At 52.4% G+C, this 16,117-nt stretch overlaps 1 protein-coding gene and 1 long non-coding RNA gene across 2 annotated transcripts in view; one reads left to right on the forward strand and one right to left on the reverse strand.

Annotated features, from left to right (window-relative positions):
- Nucleotides 1-1,190, forward strand: part of LOC113623761 (uncharacterized) — a 136,619-nt gene extending 135,429 nt beyond the window's left edge. Inside the window, exon 4 of the long non-coding RNA XR_003434050.1 lies at nt 1,110-1,190. This is a non-coding gene — a long non-coding RNA (uncharacterized LOC113623761). The remainder of the gene's footprint in view (nt 1-1,109) is intronic.
- EPAS1 (endothelial PAS domain protein 1) overlaps nt 570-16,117 on the reverse strand; it is an 89,069-nt gene continuing 73,521 nt past the window's right edge. Inside the window, exons 8-16 of the mRNA XM_027113201.1 lie at nt 10,891-11,038; nt 10,025-10,239; nt 8,738-8,940; nt 8,095-8,205; nt 6,291-6,772; nt 5,350-5,476; nt 5,091-5,193; nt 4,693-4,866; nt 570-2,934 (exon numbers count right to left, since the gene is read on the reverse strand). Of these exons, the coding sequence (XP_026969002.1) occupies nt 2,783-2,934; nt 4,693-4,866; nt 5,091-5,193; nt 5,350-5,476; nt 6,291-6,772; nt 8,095-8,205; nt 8,738-8,940; nt 10,025-10,239; nt 10,891-11,038 (1,715 nt within the window). The 3' untranslated portion in view covers nt 570-2,782. The remainder of the gene's footprint in view (nt 2,935-4,692; nt 4,867-5,090; nt 5,194-5,349; nt 5,477-6,290; nt 6,773-8,094; nt 8,206-8,737; nt 8,941-10,024; nt 10,240-10,890; nt 11,039-16,117) is intronic.

The raw sequence follows: 16,117 nt of genomic DNA on the forward strand, positions 1-16,117 counted from the left end.
ACCATTTTGAGCAGAGGCCACTGCTGGGTCCCTCCCCCCATCCCACCATGGAGATGGCATCTCTTTCCAAGCAGGCCATGACTTGGAAAAGTAAAATTTGAATTAGGGAACCCATCACGCCCCTGTCCAGTTGGGGCTATTGCCAGGCTCCGGCTCCGTCTGAGGTTATCCTGGCCCTTCCCGTGCACATTCTAGCTGGGAGGGCCCGCGTGAGCCCTGCCGCCTCCAAACTGAGGTCTCCTCTGAGCCCCAGAGCTCAGGCGGCTCCTTTCCCCTGAGCGCCTTCATCCGAAGTGCGGCGTGTGAATACATGTAGGCAGCGGAGTTTTCAGGCTGCTTCCTATAATTTTCTGAAGACAGGAACCCTGACTTCTTTTCTCGGGTCCCTCACAGAACATAGAAAAAGAGGCCCGCAGAAATATGGCCCATGCGTATTTGGTCCATGGACCAAATATGGACCATGGCTTCCTGGTCTTAGATGCCGAGTTTTAACATTAGCCTTTTCTTCCTTTCTCCAGATTCCTATCAATCAGCTGGCCTCAGTCGCCTCACAAAGATCAGTGCCCATGTTCGTTTTCTGTAAACTGTTTAATAAATACATACTTCACTTTACATCAGTGTAGACCATGATAAACCCACAGGAAACAAGAGCCACCAGCAGTGGTAGGATCAGAATACTTTAATAAGATAGCAGAGTGTCAAAATACATTTCCTTATAAAGTTAAGCTCCCGTATAGTAATAATGTTGTCAGTAGGAATTTGACATTTATAATAATGTTCACGAAATCATTATGTTGATAGATAAAGTTAATATGAAGTTTGGAATATTTTTCAGAGTGTTTTAGTAAAACTGCAAGGGTAAAATGCCCTTCATGCTGAGGCAAACACACAGAGAAAATCAAACACCAGCGCTTACATGTCAGTAACCCTTCAAGTTCTGCCGCCTGCCGTACGTGAGGCAGGGCTGTGGTGCTCAAGTAACATTTTTGGCAACACAGTGACTAGGTAATTTTTCTTTTGAGATTTAAATTTTATTTTGTTTGGGGCAGTAAGTCCATCCAGCCTTACCAAATTCTTGGCTTGCTGTGTTTTGCTTTGTGTGTTTCTAGAAACTTCTTCATTGTACCCATGACGGAAAAGTTTCACGTGATTGCTATTTCGAAAACAAATGGCATCGTCCCTCTTACCTGGTGAGTTACGAGACGCTCTGAGAACACTGTTTTCAGTGCTTCCTACCTATACACGTCACTTCTGGGGACAGACAGACCTCAAGGAGGGCCAGGGGCTGTCCCCGGAGGTCTGCCTGCTGCACCTCGGCCGTGTAGGGCGAGCTGATGGTGTGGCTGAGGAAGGGGCATGAGATGCGGCTGGTCAGGACCAGGAGCCCCCCTGTGTGCCCCCCTCAGTCCAGCTCCACGGGCTCCAAGGTGGTGAGCTGGGAGGATGTGGACTGGGTCCCTATACCATTTCTAAATCCTCACCTTCTTTCATGAATTCCCATCTAAACCATCTCATGGTAGTTCTGGAAATATCCAAGTGTGCCCCATGAAAGACCATTAGAGTCACATAGCTCAGTGCACTTGAAGGGCTGGCAATGAAACCTGAAGAAGAGTTTAAAGCGCTTCCCCTCCCTTAGATTTGTCCCTAGCCTCCACCCCTGACGTGCCGTCAGACCCTCTTGGCAGTAATAATAATACGTACATACATACAGAATACATACAGAACATGAGGAGAAGGCAGCTGGCAATGCTCCCACATAATGATTCCACTTTCTGGATTGTGTGTCACGCCTATGGCATGTCCCGAAAGCAAAAAGGCAACAGAGAGGGAGACCTTGAGCAGGGTTAGTACAGGCCCGTGGAGTTCTGTACAATTCTGCAGTGTCAGCAACACCATGAAAAAGAAGATTTAACAGCTTAAAAAAGATCTTAAAGTGATTTTGTGAGCAGGATTCCATTTCCGTTTCTAAGTTTTTAGATATTATAAAGTACCCATATATAAGATAAACACTTAACCCAGATATAAATTTCCTTTTTAAAAAACTCAGTTATGTTTTTGAATAATAATTTAAAAAACTCCACCAAATGCAGGGGGAAAACACCAGTTTAGGAAAAGCCATACTGTGTAACTTTCACAGATAACCACATACAACGGAGTTCACCCTTCACATTTTTTTTTCCCCCCCAAAAAAAATCGTATCAAAATTAGAGCAAAGAGTTGGCTAAAAAAAAAAAAAAAGACTGAAATTTACAATACAGTGATTAGTTTTACAAAAGAAAGGAGGAGGGCTGAGAGAGAGAGGCCACAAATGAAGCTGAGAGAGCAAAATTATTTTGTTTCTCTTTGGCAACAACAACAAAATCCTTTTAGTTAAATGAAGCCAAAGCTTTCCCTAAAGGAGAACAAACAAACGTACACCAAACTTGTTAGTATGAATTGTGTGTGTGTGTGTGTGTGTGAGAGAGAGAGAGAAACCCGTGAATGATATAAATTAGAAGTAATTGAAGTTGGGGAAAGAACAATCTTATAAAATTTAAGAACATTTCCATTGACAGAACAAAACATAGCAGGTAAAACAATTGTATTTTAAAAATATGAATAATAAAGTGAGCATCTTCAGAAAAAGGCCACTACTTGGTGACCTGGGCAAGTTTGCCAGGTAAGTATATCTTGTAAAAAGTGTGTTGGTGTTAGAAATATCTAGTTGCAAAAAAACAGACGGAGACCGTGAAGCTGGTGGGACGACATGGGAAGGGGGTGCCTGTCAGTGGGTGGCCCTGGCTCAGGTGGCCTGGTCCAGGGCTCTGAGGAGGTCCCCTCCTTGGAGGAGCGTGGAGCTTCCTGGGACAGGAACGTTCACCTCACAGTCATATCTGGTCAATTCCGGCAGCAAGTAGGGCTCAAACGAGGGTCCGAGCAGCCGGCTTGTCATGCCTGAAAGAAGAGTTAGTGCCCTTATTTTCAAAACCCTAAATCAAACATCTGGAAAAGGGTCTATTCCATAAGAGGCCAGCATGGAGGAGACGTGTTGGGAAAGCAAGGGGCATTTCCAGTTTTCATGACTCGGGGGGCAGAGGTGGGGCAGCCCTCATTTCACTTTCTTCAATGTCATTTCACTTTCTTCAATGTTGTCTGTCTTTCCCTAGTGACCCAGCCCATGCAGAGAGCAGGGACCCAGCAGAAAGCATGTCGTCTCCATCCCATCAGGTGAGAGGGGGCTGAGACCCCGGCGGGGAGAGTGTGCAGTGCAGACAGAGCAGGGAATGTTCGGGGGACAGGGAGGTTGGATGGAAGGAGAGCCCACGAAGGCCTCCTGGCCTGGGAGGTGGAGGCGTGAGCCAGCGCCTGGGCAAGGCTCGGGGTTGCCAACTGACCCATGCCCACTGTGCACTGGCAGCCGGAAGAAAGGCCGAACAGAGAGAGGGAGCTCTGAAGCAGCTGGTGCCCGCACGCACTTGCACACACACATTACATGCACGTACACAAAATGTACACACATGCATATAGACATGTGTGCACACACACAGGTCCTTCAAGGGCCTGACTTCCAGTTTCAGGACCCCCACCCTTGGCTGCCCCTCTTTCTCTCATGCTGAGAAGGGGAGGCTCCCAGCACCCCACTTCCCAGGAAGAGCAGGCCCGGGTTCCTGGAGGCGGCTCTGGAAGCCCTTCGTCGGCCCCAGTAACGCGAGGCGCCGGCTCTCCCTTCCCCTGGCTTGGCCGCAGTCCCTCATCCCCGGCCCCCCATGCCTGCCTCCCCCACTCGACCTCGCTCCCTCGTGGACGGGGCGGGTCTCACGCCTCTCTGCAGCACCGCAGTAGCAACGGATACTTGCTCACCAGCCCTTTCTAATCCCCCCTTCTTTTACCCTAAGAAACGACCTGAGTTTAAAAAGAATATTATTTTTCCCCTGAAAAGGATGAGTTTCCACTCAAGGAAACTGGGTGCACAGCAGGGACGATAATGCTGGCTCCCACTTACTGCAAACACATCCACGGACTCTACACTTTGCATGCGAGCCTCTTATTTAAATGTGTGGCCTGCTCCGTCCTCCAGCTGGTAACGAGCAGAATTCTTAGCCCAGGCCTGTCTTGTGACTCTAAAGCTCTGAAGCACTGAGCAGCAGTTTGCCCCGAACCATATTGCTGAGGAAATTTCTCTTTTTTAGGGCAGGGGTCCAACAATGTTTCACCCAAACTACAAGCAACCTTTCCGTGACAACATCTACATTTCACAAGATGGTAACAGACTAAGGTGGCCAGTCCTCCCAGAAAGCAAGGTCCAGTAGGGCGAGTCTTCCCAGACCAGCCTGGCCCCCCTCCCAGCAGCACGTCCTCAGCTCAGCTCCTGCCTGAGCTCAGAGTGAGCCCCCCCCCCCCCCCCGGTAGGCAGTAACGTGAAGAACTGAGCAAAAGGCAGGCATAGGCTCGGGGGCTCTTAAGGTGGAAGAGCCCCGGGTGGCACCTGGTTAGTGGAGGGTTCCTTCTCGAGCCCTGTGGACACGTGGCCTTCCAGCCCCTGCTGCAGTACTTGGGGGAAAAGAGGGCTCGCCCTTCTCAAGGCAGCTGCCTTTCATGAGCAGGTTCATCCTGGAGCTGAGCTGAGACCCACTGCCTTATCCGTCCCCTGGCCCACACCCTCCCAAACCCAGCAGGCCCTGGAACAGTGCCCCCGTTCCTGAGCGCACCCACCTGACACCTTGTGAGCCGCTGGTAGGCCGTAGTCCTGGTACTGGGGGGTGTAACAATGCGGGGGGAACCCACTCTTGGCGGGCTCCCCGGGGCTCACGGCAGATGGCAGCTGTGGCAGTGTTAAGTGTCTCAGGGGCTGGCTCCCACCTCTCATGGGATGTCGGATGAACTCATCTGAAAGGCCAATGTCAGACAGTGGGGGGAGAGACCGTGACGCCCCCCAACGTCCCTCTTTCCTTCACACAAGGAGCCCAGAGGTTTCTGACTGCGGCACCCGGGCCAGAGTGGAAAGCGGGGAAGGGGGGGCAGAGACACCCTCCTGTCCTTGCAAGGCTCGGACGGGAGGGAGTGGGGAGCCCCGCCACCGGCACAACGCCTTCCCCCAGGCCCGTGCTCACCACTGGGGACGTCTGCGCTCATCAGAGGGCAGTTCCCACTGCCCCGGAGACTCTTCATCCTTTTCCACATCAAGTGTGAAGTGCTGCTGCCTGGTGGATCCCCCTGGGGGTGGAAGTGCAGAGGTTGAGGGGAGAGGCCAGAGACCCAGGTCCTCAAGCTGCGTCAGGCTGAGGTGGGCAGTGGGCAGCGCTCTGCGCCAGCCTGGCTCTCTGTGCTCAGCCCCCGCTCCCCGCCGGCCTCCCCAGGGGCGGCGCTCACCCCACTCATGTCTTGGAAGGCTTGCTCCTCGTATTCCAGCTGTCGCTTCAGCTTCAGCTTGTTGGAGAGGGCGACCATGGCCGGGCTCATCACATCTGGGCCCTGAGGCCCGAAGCCCTTTGCAGACCTGCCAAGCCCAAGAGATGGGCGTGAGGGAGTCTGGAGCCCCACACACCCAGGGCCCTCCTTCCTTCTGCAGTGCCCTCTACCTGGTGAGATGCTGAGGGTTCAGGGCACCTGCACCTCCCTCCACACGTGCCCGCCCGTACCCGGGCAGCCTCCAGTCCTGGCTTGCGGCCGCCCAGCTCCGTGACGGCAGTCTTTGGGAGGGCTGCTGCTGCCCCATTGCCCCTGCCCTGCCTGGACCACCCCCCCACCGAGAACCAGGGAGGGGGCTCTGTAGAAGGCAAGGGCCCTGGGAGCTTGAGGTGAGTTCCCAGTGGGTGGAAGGGACTTGTGGGGGGAGACGGGGAGGGTGTGCTGGACCCCGGCAGCCGAAGGCAGGGGGAAGGCACGGGCATCTTTTTGCTTTCCTCAACCAGGCTTCCACGGCCGAGCCAAGGACCCATCCCTCCGTGTTGTGCGTGTGGGTATTGTGCGGCTCAGCTCACGAGCTCTGCATAAAACAAGGCGCTCTGGGGGGTGGTCGGGAGAGCCACTGGTGCTCAGGGCCCTGGACAAGCTCCTTCTCTCCCTGGCCGCAGGCCCCTCGTGGTGTCCTCCAGCCCAGATAAAACATGTCGCACTCGAGGCCTCACATACCTAGGGGCGAGTCCCCTGAAGCCCGAGCTCTCAGAGTTCTGAGAAGGGCTGAGTGGAGTATCAGACCCCTGTGGAGTGGGAATTGGTGATGGGGCAGGGGGGCCTTTCGGGGCACCTGGCTGTCCCCTCCCTGTACAGCACAGCCTTCGCGGAAGCAGCCAAGTGTCTCTGCCACTTACCTCTTCTTGAACACGGAGAGATGGGGTGCAGTGACGGGGGGCCCCAAGGGCGAGGCCCCCAAGGACTCCACGGGATCTTCGCCGGGCCACTTCGTGGGCCCCACGTGTAAGGGCGGATCAGGGGGCCACTGTGTGTTGGATCTGCCCCCCATGGAGGAGAGAGGGGTGCAGGTCTGGCCACAGCACTGTGGCAGGGACACCTTGCTCCCACCGTCAAAGAAGATGAAGGACACAGGCCGCTGCTCGGGCTCTATCTTCTTGCTTTCCAGCTGATACTTGTCCAGGAGGAAGGGGCTGTGAGAGGCCATCGGGGCCAGTGGCTGGAAGATGTTCGACATGGTACTGAAGGAGTGCTGGGGCGTGGACTGGGGTGTCTCCGGCAAGAGGCTCTCCTCGGGGCAGATGGGACTGAGCTGGAAGTCCTCCCCGTCCATGGGGATGTAGGGTGCCAGGGTCTCCAGGTCCAGCTCATTGAAGTCTGTCTGAGAGGAGACAGACCACAGGCAAAGCAGCTACAGCAGCTGGCGCGGCCTCAGGGCTACTGTTCCATCTTAGCCCCTCGTCCTCCCCACCCCTGCCAGAGGCCTTCCTCCCGCAGCTTCCCGTGCGTTTTCTCCCTCGGTCAGCCTGTGCCACCAATCCCCAGTCATTTGAGTCTCCACTCAGGCATCCTTCCACACCCCCCCCCGGTGCCACGACCTCCACCCAGCCCCAAATGCTCTCCTGTTTCCCAGTCCGAGCCCAGCCTTCACTCCCACACGCTGGGCAGGCACCACCTCTTCCACGAAGCCATCCCTGCCCACTCCGGTGAGCACGATGGCTCCCAGGGGGCCGAGGGCAGCTTTGTCTTCATCACCTCACGTGCCCAGGGTGTATCGGTGGGTAACCGTGGCCCAGTGCTACCTGTGGGACCTTCATTCTGATCAACGAGGACTCAGACATGGACCCGCAGGTTCCCACTACCATGATGGGCACCGTAGGGAATTCTCACAAGCAGACGCAGAAAAATAAATGTTTCAGCCCTCACTGGGGGGAGGCAGCTGATTACAACCACCTGAACTGGTTAAAGAGCAGAAGCAGACAGTGATAACCAAACACTAAGTAATGAATCTTATAGGAGTTCAGAGAAGAGCGTGCAGGGGAGAAACAGGGAAAGTTTTGCAGAACAAAGCTACAAACTGAGGAGGCAAGGCAGAAATCTGGATGCATAAATGGGGAGGAATGATTTTCCTTTGGGTTTTGTGACCCACATACCCATCTACCCACACCCTAGCCTGTTTACACAGGTTTTACAAGACGTTTGGCCTTATGTAATAAGTTTCTGAAAAGTTACGTGTAAACAGAAAGTTGTCCGATGTCATTTTAAAATGCATTTAAAATAAGTTATTTCAAAGAATCCTCAAATGGAAATGTCTGTCAAGGGAACAGCTGTTCCCTCTGCTCACAGAAGTCGCACACGCCGGGGTATGCTTTTTAAATGCAGGGATCCTGAAAAAAAGGTTCAGTTGTAGTTTTCGTTTTCATGAGCATTAAGAAATATCCAAGTTAGGAGGACATGAATATATCGAGAGTTAAAAGTAGAAGAGCTGGATTTGACACGGGCAGAGGGCAGAAGTGAGAGCAGCAGACGACCACGGGCTCCGTTTCCCTGCACCCTCACCCAGTTGAGGGACTGTGGCCTGGGCCAAGCATTCCCACTAGTCTTTGCAACAAAGGGCTGAGGCTGCAAGAAGAGACTTCAGCCTTCACCGCCAGCAGCTGGTAGGCCTGGCCCGCCACTCCAATCTTCCCCACGGCCACCTACCTGGGTGCTGCACTGGTCTTTCGCCTCTGTATCCATGGCGAAGAGCTTTTCGATCGCTTCAATCTTCAGATCGTCATCCAGAGATGTGTAATAGTCTCCGGGGCTGCTGGGCTGGGGGGGCCAGGAAGGAAGGTGACCAAGTCAAGGCTACGGCACTGGCTTCCCCAGAAGGCCAAGGGAGAAGGAGAAATATGTTTCTGGACCCACAGATTCAACTCTCTTCCACGGAATAAGAATTTGTAAAGAAACCACGCCCTAGGAGCTGTGGGAGCCTCTCTGAGTTCAGTCTCCTCGTCATAGAATGAGGCTGTCTTGAACAGCAAACAGGAGAGAGGCATGGCCGGCCGGGCTCTGCGCCCCCAGCAGGATGGTTACTGCCCTCCCTGGGGACTGAGCTCGGGGCTCACAGCTGTGTGCCACTTGGCCCCTGTCTTCAAGGACCTGATCACATAGATGGGGGTGGATGGGTACTGAGAGCAAGTGCACAGCGCTAATGCGTGGCAAGTAAGTATCACAGCCCCCCTAGGGGGCTCCTGCGTAGGAGGAGGGCAGGCCTTGGGTCTGGCCTGTCCGCTCAGCCGTCCGGCAGCAGCCAGAGGAGGAGCCCACCCTCTCCATGGCCTCAACCCCAGGGGGCGCTCACTGTGGAGCAGCTGCTGCTGCTTCTGCTGCTGCTGGCGGCACTGGGGGTGGTGCTCCCCGGGGCGGCTGCCTGGGGCACGGTGAAGGCGGGCAGGCTGCCGGCCTCAGTGTGGGCGCCGTGGCTCCTGGGCTCTCCGGCCCACTGCTGGCCTGGTGGCAGGATGGCCTTACCGTAGGCTGAGGACTCCTCAAAGTTCTGGCTCCCTGTGGAGACAAGGGCCTGGCTTGGTCCGCACCCCCGACTGCTGGGCTCACCCCAGGGCAGAGGAAGCACGAAGGATGCACAGGTGATCCTACAGGGGCCTGCAGCGTGCCTGGGGCTCGGCCCCCGTGTGCTGAGGTTTCGCTGGGACAAAGGGGCCTTCAACTGGGGCTGGGGTTCAATGTACAGACCCCCTTTAATGGGAACACCCTGCTGAAGCCTTTAATTTTCAAAAACTAAATGTATTAGGAGCCACTCTTCCCTGAAGGGCAATCCAGAACGTAGAGGAGGAGGTTATGAAAACTGGGCAATTTGCCTCATTGCTGCCATGAAACTGGGAAGCTGCGTGGCTCCTTGTCCCGGGGCTGCTCTGTGTGATTCGCTGAGATCACCGTTCCCCGGTGGCCTTTCACAGCACACCTAACGGGGCTGAGCCAGCCCAGAGCAAGCACAGGGGGGCGTAGCTGTCCCTTGAGCGGCCACAGCAAGGCCGGGGAGGGTGACCGTGGGCTGCAACATGGGGAAGAAGGGGCTTCCCGCGTTCAGAGCGCGGGGCAAGAGCTGACAGCTCCGCTGGGGCCACCAGGACTCACATCCCCGTGGGACAGGCAAACGTTGAAAGAAGTGCATTCGAGGGCTTACTCCCGGGCCTGGATCTTTTCTCAACCCACGTTTCTGGAAGGATTTCTCCCACCATTATTTCAACCTAGCAGGCCTCTGCCTAAACAAGCAATCTGTCCTTCAAGGTGCAGATGGAGATCTGCCCACCCTGTGGAAAGATGCCCGTGGCCTCGGAGCAGATCCCTCTCGTCTCAGGCTCCCCCCTCCCCACGGCGGAGAATCGACCAGAACACCCCCACCCCCCACCACCCGCCCCCGCTCAGCGCTTTACGAGGTCAGAAATAGGACGGGTCTTATGCTGCGGTGAGTGCACGTGCCCAGCATAGGGTCTGGCCACCAACGGATGATCAGCAAGACTCAGGGCAGGCACACGGCAGCTCTGCTTAAGGAAGAGCTGTGGCCAGGGAGGCCTCCCCCCGCCCCAAGAGGGTTCGACGGGCCTTGGCTCAGCGAAGCGGCACCCACCGAAATCCAGAGAAATGATGGCATCTCCTGCGGTGGGTGCGAGCTGCGCCAGCTCCTCGGGCTCCTCCTTCAGCTTGGTGAACAGGAAGTTGCTCTTCTCAGACGCAGCCACCTTGCCGCTGTTGTCAAAGATGCTATTCATGGTCATCAGGTGCGGCTTGAACGGGGACTCCGTCTGGTCCATGGAGAACACCACGTCGTTCTTCTCAATCTCACTGGTGGGACAAGAGCGAGCTTCAGACCGTCCACAGTTTCCAGCAAAACTCTTTTACTCTCCAGACACATGGAAGTCCTGATAGCTAAGCCTCTCACACAGAAACACGGGTACGGACAGTGTGCTGGCATTCCGTAAAGAACCGTGCACTGGAAGGTTGGAGTCGTGGAGCTCGCGACGCGGAGAGCCCCCGCAGAGTGTGTGTGTGTCTCGGGTGCTGCATTAGTATCGTGCGTGGCTGCGTGGTATGCGTGAGACTCCAAGGCTTTTGCTTTTGTCGCACCCCGGCAAGGACTTTCTCTAGATTTCTTCCCAGGTGCTACCGAGCAAAGGTGTTACATCTTCTCCCAAAAAGTAACAGTGGTTCTCTTCCCTTGGTTCCCATTCAGAAAGCACTTAAGTGACGACTGTGTTCTAGCTGCCTCCCCACGTGGGTCAGAGGCATGACAGATGACAAAGGGGGAAGGGGCAGAACAAGCCTGTAAAGGGGAAATCCCAGTGTTTCACCGATCCCAGGACGCCCACTGCAAAAGAGCTCGCCGACGTGGTGCCAGGTCCTGAAAGGCTCGGCACTCCTGGGCTGCGTCCTCAGTCTCAGGAGCACCCTGCACCCCAGCCTGCTTCCCCTCCCCGCCGGCCCTCACGTGCTCACCTCAGGACGTAGTTCACACACATGATGCACTGGGGCTGCAGGTTGCGAGGGTTGTAGATGACCGTCCCCTGCGTCTCCAGCCACACGTAGCCCCCGTGCTTCGCAAGCATCCGGTACTGGCCACTCACCACCTGACCCTTGGTGCACACTAGGGGAGGAGAAATGGGACCTGAGGTCAGGAGGTGGGGGAGGAAGACCCCACGGGGAGGGCAGCGTGCAGGGGAAAGATGGGGGGAGAATGAGCTGGATGGGAGCTTAGAGCATCTCGCCCAACTCTTCATGTTAAACATGAGGAAAGTAACCAGAGAGCTTAACTGACTTCCCTAGGCTGGCTGTGAGGGAGTGGCCATCGCCAAGCCCTTGGCAAGTTGGCTCACCCCTGGCTCAGCTGGGAGCAGAAACCAAGAGCAGCACCTGCCCTTCCTTCCCCCCCAGGGGAAGCCTCTCCATGGGGTGCCCTGTGGATCCAAATGGGCACGCAGGGGACAGGCGAGCCCCCTCTGCCTCACACTACAGGCGGCAGGGTGCTTCCAAGCAGCGTGGACAACGCCTGTCCTCGGGCAGCCATTGGTAGCAGGCCCACCATCGGCACTCTGCTTGCGAATAAAGGCAGTTTAAAGAAACCCCCAGATATCCTCGATTGTTCCAGGTCATCCGTCAGACCTGCCGCCTTTGGGGCCACAGCAAGTCTGTGACCCACAGCAAAGGCAGCAGCAAGCCCCCCGCCAGCCTCTACACACAGCCTCGCCAAAGCCCCGGTAAGTCCTCCCAGCCGCCCAGAGGGGCTGCCTGCGCATGACTTCTTTCCTCTTCCAGAATGCTCTAAATGTTCATTTAATATTTGTTTTACTCTATAAAAACATCGGGGAAAGGGCCCGGCATCCCAGATTGCCCTCTTCCCCAGTCCAGAATGCTCTATCTGCTCCCATTAAAAAAAGAATCAACAAGTCCCTTTAAATGAAAGTTTACTAATGTTAGGCTTTCTGATAGCTTTCTGAACTGCCCATTTACTTTCCTTCTTGGGAATTCATTCTTCTGAATTCCAGTCTCAGAAACCCCCAAATCACAGAGAAAGAAGCATGCTGGCAGGATTAGGAAATCTTGGTTTCGGTTTTCCTCATCTGCAAAATGGGGTATTGATAATAATAACAGTAATGATAATAATTATTAGTACCCAGTGTCCCATAGCTGTTTGTACTGAGGACCAAATCTGCCTGCCTGGTTTATCAGGTACAAAAATGTGGCTGAATGTCACCGACAAATGCTGTATAGGAAAAGCCCCTCTGCTCCAAAGTTACTAACTTTGTACAGTGCCCAGGCCCTGTCACGTCTACAGGACACATCTGTAGATAATGTCACAAGGGGCCCTGTGGGAGAACATGCAGACTCTCTAAACGTCACAAACCTCCCCACTTTTCCGTGTAGGCTCGGGAATCACTCCCCATTCACCACCCTGTGTGGTTGAGGAATGCAGCTCGGTTCGTACTAACCGTGCTTGTAATCCTTCACATTTAAGTTTTTCTTGGCACATTTCCTCCTGTTCAGAAATTAACAAGCACCTCCAAGCTACAGGAAGCACTGTAACCATACTACACATAACTTACATGTGTATCCTGCTGTGCAGGGTTCAAAACCATCTCATAAGATAAATTCATTTCTGCAAAGGAATTGGAACAGTGCCTGGCACACAAAGCGTCCACAGGATTAGTGTTAGCATCACCTCGTTCACTGGACAGTGATACCACGAGGTATCTATCATTATTCCTGTTTTCCATCTGAAGAAACTGAGGCTTAGAGTGATTTGCTGAAAGGCCCCCTCCGTGGAAACAGTCGACAGGCTTATAGTCCAAATTAAAGGGTCCTAAGTCTTTTTGGTTTTGTTTGCATTTAAAAAAAGTCAACTTTGGTGAGGTTTAATTTACCTTCAATAAAAAATGCACCCATTAAAAAAAAATGCACCCATTTTAAGCACAGATCAATGAGTTTTGCCGACTGTACAGACCCTTGTAACAAGTCACCACAATCAAAGGTATAGAACTTTCCATCATCCAACCTCCCTAATTTCTTATACCTCTTGACAGTCAATGCCCATTGCCACTGATCTGTTTTCTGTTGCTATACATAGAAAGGATCTTCTCTCCATTCACACGTAAGCAGGATCATACAAGAGCTCTTTCGTGTCTGCCTTCTTTTCACCCAGCATGTTTCCCAGAGCCCTCACGTTGTTGTAGGTATTCCTGGTTTGCTTTTCATTGCTAAGTAATATTCCACTGCATGGAGATACCATAACTAATTTATCCATTCACCTGTCAATGGATGTTTGCATTGTTTTCAGTTTTGGGTTATAATGAATAAAGGTGCTATAAACATTTGTGTACAAATCTTTGTATGGACATACAGTGTGAGTGCAGCTAGGGGTGCAATGGCTGGGTCATAGGGTAAGTACATGTTTCCTTTATAAGATACGGCCAAGTTATTTTCCAAAGTGGTCATATCATCATTGTCTAATCTTTTTAATAAAATCCTGTGCTGTAGGGAAGACAGATACCATCTTTTTTTAATATGAGGGGACTAAGGCCAGAGGGATTTTGACCTGCTTTACATCACCCAGGACAACAGTCTGGGTTACGCGACAGCCTGTGGCCCGCAGTACAGTGCCCTCCTACCACATGCCCCCGGGCGACACTTCACTAGGAAGACTGAATTGGTGGTGGCTGCTGTCCTAAACCATCATGGACCCTTTGGCCAAAGAAATAACTCTGTTCTCCCTCATCTCCCTTTATCTACCCCATTGAGGCTCCTATGCCCAAGAGACATGATTCTTGCACAATTTCAAGTACCTGGAGTTAACTTATTCATTAACTCATTAACTTATTCTTAATGCAGACAAGATTCAGGGATCTTATTCTTTTTGATTAAACAGTGCAGTGAGCCAAGGTTTTTAACTGCATTTCTAGCGATTGCAGGCGAGGGCCTGCTCTGTCAGTAGAATATAATTACGCCAGCTTTCTAATCATCTGCTCATTAATGCCAGCCTTGGTGAGGGGCCTGCTACTTGGTAGATAGGCTTTTTATGGCCTTTAATCTTGTTTTCCTAAGAGCACATAATGTCCTCACACAACAAAGAGAAACCAACCCCCCTTCCCCCAAACCCTTACCTTCTGAGGGTAACAATGTATAAATTACTAACCCATTTGGAAATGGTGGCTTTCAATGATTTAAATTTGGTTTGAGGTCTGAGCTTCCCCAGTAATTTCAACGGTAAACTTTCACAGGCTAAGACACACACACGAGCATAAACTCGGGATGCTGGTGTGTGAACCTGGACGAGCCTCAAGCCTGGGCCTCCAATTATTCCACAGTATGAGTGTGGGTCTGTGGTGCAACTTTATCTGCATAAACCCAGCAAGAAAGACAGAGTCAGAGGGACAGAGAGAGAGAGAGAGAGATTGAGAAAGACTGAGAGACAGAAAAAGAGGGAAAGTGAAAGAGAAATAGATGCCTGTGTTTAGCTGGCATTAACCCAATTTCCAGCCCACGCACATCTCCCTTTGCTGGATTCAGGCTGGCTGAGCAGAGGCCTGAGCTCAGAGCTGCTTTACTTGGCTCCATCAGGGGAAGACGGGAACCTGTGATTTCCATTTGGGTTGTGAATTACCTTTAAGCGTGCCTAATGCTTAAAACCACAGATTCAATAAATCTGCACCGTATTTCCCCTGGATTCAGCAGAAAACTACTATGACAATTTTTTACCCCAGCTCTTTTTTAAGGATCAAAGATGTTCTAAGAGAAGGAAAAAAAAAATCACTTTCATAGGCCTAGTGAGAAGCCATCATTTTTGTTCTCTTTGACAGTAGTTTCCTCTACTTTCCCACCCCAGAAGGTAAAGCACAATACTGTCCCGCAAGAATTTCCAGAAACTTTCGCTATTGTCCTCTACTTTGACTCACCCTTGGCTGAGAAGGAAGGCTAGGCTTTTCCCCAGTTTTACATCTAAAGGAGGGAAGCTCCAGAAAGCCAGGCACTGGGAATCTTTGGGTAAGCTGGGCCAGAGCCAGGTCCCTGGGTCCCAGTACCAGCATGACTTTGGGAGCTGAAACCACCATGGGCCAGAGAAGCATGGGGAATCCCAGAGTGGAGGCTGGAGCCACATCCTACAGTTTCAAAGCTGGGGCAGGCTAGAGCTGGGCCACATCCATGGGCGCACAAAAGTACCTCCACCTCCCTCCCGCATCCCTGGGTCCCTGAACGGGGAAGCCGGATGGTTTGTTTTTTTGCTGGAGAACACAGTGAGAAACTTCTTTGAGATATCATTAGGGGCCCTGTTGCACTGTTGGATCAAACCCGAAAGCCATGAGGATGAAGCAAAGAAACCAATTAGAAAGAGAAGATCTCATTCCTTAAGAGAATATTAACTGTGCTTCTATACAGCTTATGGCCTGCTGATCTGAACTTCAGGTGTCCTAACCTTGGGATAGATGGATGGATTTAGGAACAACGGACAAATAACTGCACTTCCATTTTCTTCATTGCCACTCCAAGGCCACAGCTAATCCTTGGAGTCCAAGACCAAAAGGGCCACTGGGAATCTTCTCAGACTTACCCATTTTAAATCCTTCTGTAATCCTCTCAGCACCCCGATCTGCACTGGGGGCACTTATTTTGAAGCATTCTTTCCCAAATATGTTTTTTTTTGCCCTTGGGTGTGTCATTCATTTAGTGCCTGTACTGTACCAAACACGATGCTAGATACTGAGGCGGAAGGTATGAACCGCCATGCTCCCACGGGGCCCAAAGCCCTCCTTCTTCTGCAGACGTGAGATCCCTTAGGGCAGGGATCAATCCTATCAATTTCTATTTCCCCCAGTAGGCCAGGTATTGGGTTATAGACCCATAGTCCTTGCATGTTGATGGGCTGTATGGATTCAAGAAAATTGTTTTGGATCACCTGCAAATGGGAAGCCTTAATTGGGAACATAGTCAACTGAAATGCACTAGAACTGCCCTGTCCAGTATGGTAGCCACTAGCCAAGCGTGACTACTTAAATTTAATTAAAACTAAATTTAAAAAATTCAGTTCCTCAGTTGCACCAGACATATTTAATATACAGCATAGCTCACATACGGACTACGCAGATGAAGTACATTTCCATTGTAAAAAGTTCTAGGGCTTCCCTGGTGGCGCAGTGGTTGAGAGTTCGCCTGCCAATGCAGGGGACACGGGTTC

The sequence above is a fragment of the Aethalodelphis obliquidens genome, unplaced genomic scaffold (assembly GCF_003676395.1).
Source record: "Aethalodelphis obliquidens isolate GAN/ISIS:26980383/991018 unplaced genomic scaffold, ASM367639v1 scaffold12, whole genome shotgun sequence".
Lineage (NCBI taxonomy): Eukaryota > Metazoa > Chordata > Mammalia > Artiodactyla > Delphinidae > Aethalodelphis > Aethalodelphis obliquidens.